This window comes from Grammomys surdaster, unplaced genomic scaffold (assembly GCF_004785775.1).
Source record: "Grammomys surdaster isolate TR1022 unplaced genomic scaffold, NIH_TR_1.0 125742, whole genome shotgun sequence".
NCBI lineage: Eukaryota > Metazoa > Chordata > Mammalia > Rodentia > Muridae > Grammomys > Grammomys surdaster.
This window is the reverse complement of record NW_021620574.1, coordinates 162,191-172,504: the sequence shown is the minus strand read 5'-3', so window position 1 is coordinate 172,504 and position 10,314 is coordinate 162,191. Positions and strand designations below refer to the sequence as shown.

Genomic DNA, 10,314 nt, shown 5'->3' with positions numbered 1-10,314 from the left:
AGATGTTCAGATTCTCTGTGTGTGTGGATCCTGTGGCTGTGTGGCTGCCTAGATCCCTAGAGCTGGAATACAGACAGTTGTGAACTGCCGTGTTTGTCTTGGGAATCGAACCTGGATCCTTTGGAAGAACATCCAGTGCCCTTAACTGCTGAGCCGTCTGTCTCTTCAGCCCCAAGTGTTCACTTTTTTAAAATAAGCATTTTTAATATAATGTCCACATGACTAAGCAGTTAAGAAAAGTTAGTAAACTGGGGACTTTTCTTCTCTTAAAAACAATGAGCAGATCATTCCCATGTCTCCTAATTGATTACAAATAAACGGTAGGCTCCTGATGAACATTATCAAGTGATGCCTGAGAAATCACGTCACTCCAGAGCAGACAAACCATGCTTTTGTTCTCTGGGCTGGGGCTGGAGCTCAAGAGCAGTGTGTGCTTGCCTAGCAGGAAGCCTTAGGCTTAGAACCACAGACAACAGCAAAACAAGAACCATTTGAGCTAGGTAGTGAACTCCTGCTGTATTCCCAGCACTCAAGAGGCAAGAGGACTGATTGTCATGAGTTCAAGGCCAAGCTATCCAGAACTATATAACAGTACCCTGTCTCAAAAACAACAACAACAAAAACAAAACAAAACCTGGGTCAGTGAAATGGCATAGTAGGCAGTGACATCTGCTGCCAAGCCTGGCATCCTGATGCTCAGGACCCAGAATGGAGAGGAAACCAGCTCCTGTATACTGTTCTCCAGCCTCCCCAAGTGCACTGTAAACCCAGGGTGTGGGGTCTGAACTCTGGTCCTCTGACAGAAGTAAGTGCTTGTTAACCACTGAGCCATCTCTCCAGTGCCTTATTTAAATTGTTATTAAGCGAAATAGCAGATACTATGTCAGATCAGAAAGACAGGATCCCCTTTTTATCAGTAGTCCAGTGCTTGGGAAGGACTGATGTTGATTGTAGCTGCAGGCTGCCTGCTGGCCTCCAAGTGGAGGGAGGAGGGTGTTCCCCCGAGTTTGGAGCCCTTGGCATCTTGTGCCCCGTTGTCTGTCCTTGTCACTTACCTCTCCGTTTTGCCCATGAGCTTCAGCTGGTTCCCGTTTTGTTATTGTCCTCAGATGTGCCCTGTTTTCTGTCCCTGCATCCTCTCTAACTTCCTCTCTACCTGATGCTGTCCCTCTTGCCTCTCAGCCAGTCCCTGCTTATGCTGCAGAGCAAAGGAACATGGACTCCTGCCAGGCTCCAAACCCTATGAAAGCAGAGCTGTGTCTCACCAGGCTTCTCATTGCCCCAGTTGGTATAGTGCTCTGTCGTGTCGTTGAATGGATAAGCAGTCTTCACAATGAATCATTTTAACCTCAAGTTACAAGAAGAGCGATGGGCCTCAGGGTTCAAATGAGAGACAGACAGCAAAGCCATGTTTTCCCTAGCCTATGCTGCTCCATAGCTGTAAGCCATTAAACACCCAGAGGAGGGCTGGCAGGCAAAGCAGGTAATTGAATTGAAACACTACACCTAATTATATAATTGATCAAATAGAAAAACATAATGCAATTAGTTTTCCATAAATCCAATAATGAAAATACTGGTTTTACTATCTATAAAAATTGATTTATTTTGGTTTTAGACTTTCACAGATTAAAATGAACAGTAAGGGCAGCTTGTAAATCCAGACGCCTTTGTGGGATCTGAGATGTCACCCAAAACACTTTGTTCTTGTGGTGAGAGTCACAAGTCTCACTCTTCCCTGCCCCCACCTGAAATATTAGAGTATTTTCTAGAAATTATAATGCTTTCTTTAAATACTGCTTTCTTGTGTTTAGCTCTATTTCCTGTTATGTTATGCATCTTCTCCTTTAGGGAGCTTTGCTTTATCAATGAAATGTCTGGAGTCTCCTTCTGTCTCTCTGTCTATCTGTCCATCTGTGCCTCCCTCCCTCCCTCCCTCCCACCCTCCCTCCCTCCCTCCCTCTCCCCTCTGTCTCACAGCTCCTTATAATGTACCCCACTTACACTGAAGTACTTAAACCCTGGGCCAAGATCAGTCCTCCTCCCATCAGGGTCTCTACTTGGTCCATTTCTAAAGCAGTGTTGTGTTCTAGGGTGGGGTTGTATACGCCAGTACCACACCGTGTGTCTTTTTAATGGCACACGCTATCTCATAGACATTGATACATCTAAGAATCCCTAGGATCCGACTTAGTTTCCAGCACAGAGTGCATTAGAATCCATCACAATGCTTGCACTTTGGGTCTCCTTTGCTCTCAGGTAATGCATTGCTGGCAGTCCTGAACAAGAAGCAAAGGTTGTATAGCTTTGGTGCTCTGGGCTTATAGATTAGATTTATAGATTCTGGATTACCATAATGGGGTTTCATTGTTTGTTTGTTTTGGTGTGGTTCTAGGCCCCATTGTGAAGTGTTAGCAGTTTTCCTGCCTTCTTGTTTACTTCTCTAGCTCTTTGATGCACTGTATGGCCTGGACCCACTTATTCACCTGAACTAGGCAAGATTTTCTGCAAATTTGAGCATGACTTTTTTAAATTAAAAAAACAAATAAACAAACAAAATCTGGGTATGTGGTAGTTGGCTTACACAGGACTTGAGAGGGCCTGGGACTGGGAATGTAGTAGTTAGCTTACACCTTATAGAGCCCTAGCCTACGATAGATAACTCTGGCGTCTCCCCAGCTTTGGCCTCCCTGAATGTGGTTGGACTTTTTCTAGGCAAGCTGTTCTAATTTAGGCCTGGTTCCTGAAGTCAGTCAGGCTGAAAGGCACCAGGGAATTGTCAGTCTTCTCTACTGACTCTGCCATGTTTGAAAACCTCACCTTCGAGCTTTGACCAGCTACTTTTCTAGTAGAGCAGGCAGTTCCTCAGGGCTAAGACATTCCCACTTCAGTGCCTCATCACCTCTCATTGAAGCTTTCAACAGAAATAAATAGTGCGTCTTCTGCCACAATCCTTTCCTTTTAAGCAGAGACAAATAACCACAAAACCCCATGTGGCCGCCCATCACAAGTCTCTGATAAGTAGACAAACTAGAATTTAGACATCGAGTAATCTCAGGACTAGATAAATTCTTTGAAGTTTTTTTTTTTTTTTTTTTTAAGTTTAACATGGTCTTCTGAGTTCAGCTATTCTGTTTTGCAAGTTGTGGTCTGTGGATCTTCTCCTCTGAGTCTTAGGAGATGTCACCTGCTAATCTAACTTGAGACTGTTAGTGTTCCCCTGATGTTAGTTAGCATCAGGTGTGCAGGCAATGAGCAAGAACTGAAGTCTGTGCTCAAGGCAGGATCGACCCTTCTTTTTTTCTAATTCCACACAGACACGTCTTCGGCCTCTGAGGATGAGGGCTCTCTGAGACGCCAAGCTGCGCTCTCTGCTGCCTTGCAACAAAGCTTGCAGAACGCTGAGTCCTGGATCAACCGCTCCATTCAGGGATCGTCCACTTCTTCATCTGCATCCTCCACGCTGTCCCATGGAGAGGTCAAAGGAACCAGTGGGTCTCTAGCTGATGTATTTGCCAATACTCGAATAGGTAGGAGTTGGATCTACCCAAGAAACCTACCTAATGTTCCATTTGGCACCCAGTATCTAAGAAACAGTTTATGATTGTGTTAGGTTTTGATCGTAGAGAAGTCAGTGAGGTAGAGGGAAATGCCACAGAGTGTTCAGGGTGATAGGCGTCATCGGCAGTATTGGTACAGACGCTGCTCACCTGAAGCCATATCTATTTCCATAAGCAATACCAAAGCTGTGAAACATAACACCAGTCTGAGTATGGGCCCCACTCCCCAAAAAAGTCTCTATGTCAAGAGCTGCTAAAATGTTTAACAGAAGCATGCATATCTAACCTGTGCAAATTCTACACTGCGCCATTGTCAGCAAGGCCTTTTGTCCTTAGCCTACAGACTGGATTTATGTCGCTGGCTGCTGTGGTGTTATTGCATGCGTAGTGTACAGGCCGAGGGTCGGCACTCTGGGCTGCCGCTGCTGTGCTGTGTGGAGTGCTGCAGCTGCCTCTGCTTTATGCACTTGTGAATTTTGCCTTTGTTTCCCAAGGTCTCTGCTTCCCTTCCTCGGTGGCACCAAGTGCCCTGTTCCTTGATGGCACCGAGTGCCCTTGTGCTATTGTCTGTTGTCTCACCTGTTTCCTTGACAACCAGTCACATTTCGTTGTCTTAATTGGCATCTCAGCAACCTTTCTTTTCACTTTATATAAAATTTCAATTTGATTTCTGAAAAGGCTGGAAAATTTTAATCTAACATTATATAGTTTTTAATGAAGATACATACCTTCCTTGTTAGTATAATTGCCACATAAAAAGCTACCCGCCATCCATGGTGACCCCCCTCTACCTTGTATCACACCTCTCATGGCTGCCATACACAGACAGTCATGTTCTCCACCACACCGGCAGACAGCAAGCCGCTGAGCTATGACCAGGAGAATTTACATAGAATTTGTCTAGAAGAGCTTTTCCACTTGCAAAGGGAGATCCAGACACCGACTTCACCTGTCTGGATGTGTTAAACCAGTTCTACATCCTCCTTATGCTTCTGTTAATTTTTTAAAGCTGAGTTACAGAGACCGTCACATCCAGTGTTTGTGCTTTTGGATATTAGTGCTTACTGATGTAATTCCTGTTCCTTAAAGAGACTGTAGTTGCTTAGGGCATGGTGTCACATACCCTTAACCCCAGCACTCAGGAGACATCACGGACATCTTTATATGTTTGTAATTATACTGTTCTTTTAGTGGTTTTAAAGTATACCTGTTTTTTTATGCCTCAGCTCATTTAGCTATGCCCTTATTTTAGACAATGAAACAGTATCCAGTGCTGTCCGCTTAAAAAATTGCCCAGATGAATGTGCTGGACCAAAGACAATATACATTTCTAATTGGGTATAATCCAGCACTTGGAAGGTGAGGCAGAGTTAAGGCTAACCTGGGATACATAGCAGGATTATTTCTTCAAAAACAAACAAAACAAAGCACACAGATGAGTGTGCTGGCACATTCCTGTGATCCCAGCACTCACAAGGCTGAAGTAGAACTCTCACAAATTCAAAGTCTCTTGAGGTACAAGAGACAAAAAGAGAACACTTGATGCCTTCTTGGCCACGCTATTCCACAGTGGACTCATGCCAGTGTGTTTCAAACTTTACAAAGTATTAAATTCATAGAACTCGTAATCACAGGGCTTGGAAGTGCAGAAATCTTCCTCTTACACCAGTCTTACAGTTATGTTTCCCTTGTCATGCCTTTAGTGGTTTTATTATTTTTACATTGTACACAGTTTACGTCCTCTAATTTTCTTCTTCTTCAGAAGACTTTTTTTCATGCTGTAGCTTTGTTCAGTAGTTCTCTTTTTATATCACTCAGTTTTGGACAGCAGTTTACTTCTGTGTTACAAATCCCCCCCTGACAGGGTGAGCAGGATGCTGCAACCTATAATCCCAGCAGGAGGAGCAACCGACCCAGCTGATGAGACCCTCCCTCAAAAAATAAAACTCAAAGAACTTTTCCATGAAGTAGCATATGTGGGTTAATTTCTACTGAGAGCAAGAAGGAGCCTTGCCTGGTGGTGGGTCCAACCCACTGTGGGCTGTTTTATCAGAACAAGAAGTTGACTTCACCTCATTTCCCATCATCTAAGAGCCTGGGTCATCTGGCCCACTGTAAACCACTGTAGGTAAAACACAACATGAGGAAGTGTTCTGGCTGGAGAACTGGTGGCAAACTGGCCAGTTACTCACTTTGGTCATTTCGAAGTGACTTTTACAGCATTGGATTTCTACTTATGCATTCTGTAAGAAAATAACATTTTTGAGAAACATGTGCTAGGTTGATTTGATGTAATGACTAAGGTTACTCAGATCTTGAAAATTATAGTTTTGGAAAGCTGATATGATCTGGGTTACCTTAGACTTTGATTATAAAAGTCCGTTTTAGGGCCAGGGGATGGCTCAGCAGGTAAAGGCACTTGCCTGCCTCATGACCTCAGTCCATCCTTGGAATCTCCAGTGGATGGAGACAGCCAGCTCCCAAAAGTTGTCCTCTGATGTCTAGGTGTGAACTCTTTACCCGTGTATACTCATACACACACATGCACATATACACACATGCACATACATATATACACATATGCATATGTACACACACTCAAACATACACACATATGCATACATCACACACGCACACATGTGTAGACATATACACATACTCATTCATCACACACATGCACACGTGCATTACACACATATACTATACACACTCTTATAGTGATAGATAAAATCTTTCTTTAAAGTTTGTTTTAAAAGAGCAAGTACTTTTTATTCCTTCAAAAGCAAAGGATTTAGAGGTGGTTCCTTTTACTGTCAGTAATGTATGATCTAACTCTAGTCTTTTCCTCTCCTAGAGAATGTCTCTGCTCCTCCCGATGTCACTGCAACTACCTCTTCCTCCTCTTCCTCCCTTCGCCCTGCAAACATTGACCTGCCCCCCTCTGGCATAGTTAAAGGCATGCACAAAGGATCCAACAGGTCCAGCCTTATGGACACTGCTGATGGTACGGAGCCCCCTTGGCGGATGCTAGAGTGTAGTCATTAAACTGGGCAATTCCGGATTCCGACTGCAGCCATTCCCCGTTGTCCCAGCGGCAGAACCACACCACAGCTGGGTCACTCGTCATCACTGTGTGGAGCCCTCTTGGTACTTGTTCACAGACGGTACCATGAACCGACTGTGGAAGAAAGGAGGGCTACAAGAGAAGAGAGAGCCTGGGGCAACCTTTCTGCTGTGCGCTCGATTGGCACAACAGTCCTCTGTCTTCTGTCTGTCACCTGTATATTGGGTCCCTTTTGGGTAAAGTGGAGCTGGGCAAAGGCCCGGGTCCATTGTAAAGTTTTAACTGAGTAGAGGGGAAAGAAGAACAGGAAAGAGAAACTTAAAGAGTTTACTTTAATTGAGGAAATACATATTGAGCTGAATAAACTGTAATGGAATTAACCATTTCCCTTACAGGGGTTCCTGTCAACAGCAGAGTGTCCACAAAAATCCAGCAGCTTCTCAACACTCTGAAGCGACCCAAAAGACCCCCCTTAAAGGAATTTTTTGTGGATGACTCTGAAGAAATTGTGGAAGGTAGTAGTAAAAGGGCCAGAAGCCTGCACCCATCAGCAGTCAGCAGTCAGGTCTGAGTGTGGGCTTCGTGTCACTGTGCTGGTTCCCCCAGATTCATTTACTAGTTAGGTCTCAGGCGGAAGGGGTTGGGGGATGGGCAGAAAGGACTGGAGCCTAGAGCTGTCCTTTTATTGTCCTGAGACGTACGCTGTAATCACACCAGAGTAGTAATAGAGTTTGGCATGTTGGAGACTAGTTTTACTAATTGTAAATAGACTTCTTTGATTAATGATCCTTTTTAGAAAAGAGAAATGCCAGTATCTGTGGAGCACGAAGGAGGGCGGCCTCGTGGGAAACTGCCTGCCGCCAGGAGTACAGGCTCTGTGCAGATGGCACAGTTTAGTAAGAGTCACCCCTGGGTGTTCCTCTTACAGTTAGACTTTTTTTTTTTTTTTTTTTTTTTTTGGTTTTTCGAGACAGGGTTTCTCTATGTAGTCCTGGCTGTCCTGGAACTCACTCTGTAGACCAGGCTGGCCTCAAACTCAGAAATCCTCCTTCCTCTGCCTCCCAAGTGCTGGGATTAAAGGTGTGCGCCACCACTGCCCGGCTAGACTAACTTTTAAAACCTGTAAGATTATATGCAAAGTAAGGAGTGAGACAAGTATTAAGTCACTAGAATGGATCCAGAGAAATGGATGGTTTTTGTTATAGAATCTAGATTTGTGTGTGCGTGTGTGTGTGCGTGTGCGTGTGTGTGTGTGTGTAGGTAGGTCATGGGAAGGGGGGGGCTGAAAGAGAGGAAAGAGAAGTCCTAACAGAGTTGGGGGCCAGAGACAAATGGAGTCCCTGTGAGAGGAAAGCAGAGCGAGGACTGTTTGGAGGGAGCAGGGGTGGGCGGGGCTGCATGAGGACAAAGTCCAGTGAGACAGACAAAGGACAGACAAGCCAGTGCTGTTAGGAACCACTGCTCTGTGTGCTAACTCTAAAAAAGCAAGGCAAACATTGTGAGTGAGTTCTATACATCTATCATATTAGTAAGTTACAAAGAACAATTTTTCCTCATTTTTAGTTGTCAATACTGATCTATGTGCATGGGTGTTTAGTTGTCAATACTGGTCTATGTGTGTGGGTGTTTTGCCTACACGCATGTATGTGTGCTGTGTCATGCCTTGTACCCACAGATGCTAGAATAGGGTATCAGATCTTCTGGACCTGGGATTACAGACTGGTGAGCTGGCATGAGGGTGCTGTGACTTGAACCTGGGTCACCTAGAAGAGCAGTTGTCCCCTTAACCACTCAGCCAGCTCTCCAGCCCACACACAGCTACATTATGCACTCAGCACACACACAGCAAAACCAGGACATGGGAAGTACAGGAGAGAGAAATGTCACTACCCGAGAGGAACTGCCTGAGCTGAAGGGTTCCTTCTCATTGCTGTCTGTGGGCCCTGTGCACTCTGTAGCTGGATGTGCAGGGTTTGTTTGCTCGGTGTTTGTTGAGATTAGAGTCCTGGGGTATTCCTTGACAGACCTCAAACCTGAGATTGCTCTTGCCGCAGCCTCCTGGACTCGGAGCTGGAGCCAGGCGACCACTCCCTGCTTGTTCATGTTCTCAGTCTCTCACCGTCTGTGCACATGTGATACACACGAAATAGTTGACTTTTTAGTCTACTTCTAAATTTCCTTCAATGAGAATGTAGACGTTAAGGCTGAGTGTGGTGGGAGACAGAGGCAGGTGGGTCTCTGTGAGTTCAAGACCATCCTGAGCTATATAGCGAGTTCCAAGCCAAACAAGCTACATAGTGAGATCCTGCCTCAGAAACAAAACAAACAATACCAACAACCAACAAAAGAAATGTAGGACTTAAAGAATTATTTGAATAATGCATGTTCACTATAGAAAAGTCTATGGTGTAGAAATGAATATAAAACAGTCCCTCAGGTTCTCAGATAAGTGTTTGTGGTTGACCTCAGCTGACTCTGGTAAGCAGCCGTTGTATTTGGGTACTCCCAGTAGTAGGAGTGGGAGTCATCCTCCTCTGTGAGAGGGTGACAGACGCCCTGGTTGACCTGTCTTGAGGAAGCTGTGCCAGAGGTTAGAATTGTGTTAGAGCCCCATGAGCTTATTGTCTCCTTGCTTGTTTGCCACAGTACCTCAGCCAGATCCCAACCAGCCAAAGCCTGAGGGCCGTCAGATGACCCCAGTGAAGGGAGAGCCCCTAGGCGTCATCTGTAACTGGCCACCTGCACTGGAATCTGCCCTGCAGCGCTGGGGCTCAACCCAAGCCAAGTGCCCCTGCCTAACTGGGCTGGATGTGACGGGGAAACCAGTCTACACACTCACATACGGTGGGTCTCAGTTCCCCACTTCACTAAGAATTCCTGAGTATTGTGGGTAGTGTTTCTCTTGTTATTTCTCAGTTGCAAATGTCTCAGTTATTTAATTAAAGTGAGCTATATATCAGTGGCCTTTGGCCTTAATCCCAGCACTCAGGAGACAAAAGATCTCTGAGTTTGAGGCCAGCCCAGTCTACAAAGTAAGTTCCAGGACAGCCATGGCTACATAGTGAGACCCTGATAACAAAAAGCAAAAAAGAAAAGAGAAGGGAGGGGAGGGGAAAGAGGAGAGAGGAGGAGAAGGGATGACAGAGAAGCTGCTTGGGGAAGGACTTGCTGTGTTAGGGAGGGTGGAGCTAACTCATCCCAGCCACTTGTGACAGCAAACCTTGTCAGCTGCCTGAACCTAATGCTCTCTGATTGAAGTAGGCCTATAATTTTTTTCTCCCTGTTTTCTTTTCCCAGGAAAGTTATGGAGCAGAAGTTTAAAGTTGGCTTACACACTGCTTAATAAACTGGGAACAAAAAATGAGCCTGTGTTAAAACCAGGAGACAGGGTAATTTGTTTTTGATTTGTCTTGTTTAGAAAGGTGATATCTGTTTGTTTCCTGTATATTTGTACTCTGGGCTTCTGATGTTCAGTGGTAAGATTTACATAACATTTTTAAATGCTTATTTATTTGTTTGTTTGTTTTATGTGTATGGGTGTGTCGTCTGCATGGGTATCTGTACCACATGCATGATCGGTGCCTAAGAATGTCAGAAGAGGGCATCAGATCCCCTGACCTAGAGTTGCAAATGATCATAAGCTTCCCTGTGGGTGCTGGGAATGGAGCCTGGTCCTCTGTAAGATCCCTG

The 10,314-nt window shown here is 45.0% G+C and overlaps 1 protein-coding gene across 1 annotated transcript in view; it reads left to right on the top strand.

Annotated features, from left to right (window-relative positions):
- Dip2b (disco interacting protein 2 homolog B) overlaps nucleotides 1-10,314 on the top strand; it is a gene marked incomplete at its 5' end in the record, with an annotated part of 109,850 nt that overhangs the window by 34,727 nt on the left and 64,809 nt on the right. The window contains 5 exons of the mRNA XM_028788260.1: nucleotides 3,318-3,530; nucleotides 6,415-6,564; nucleotides 7,020-7,139; nucleotides 9,271-9,468; nucleotides 9,922-10,013. Of these exons, the coding sequence (XP_028644093.1) occupies nucleotides 3,318-3,530; nucleotides 6,415-6,564; nucleotides 7,020-7,139; nucleotides 9,271-9,468; nucleotides 9,922-10,013 (773 nt within the window). The remainder of the gene's footprint in view (nucleotides 1-3,317; nucleotides 3,531-6,414; nucleotides 6,565-7,019; nucleotides 7,140-9,270; nucleotides 9,469-9,921; nucleotides 10,014-10,314) is intronic.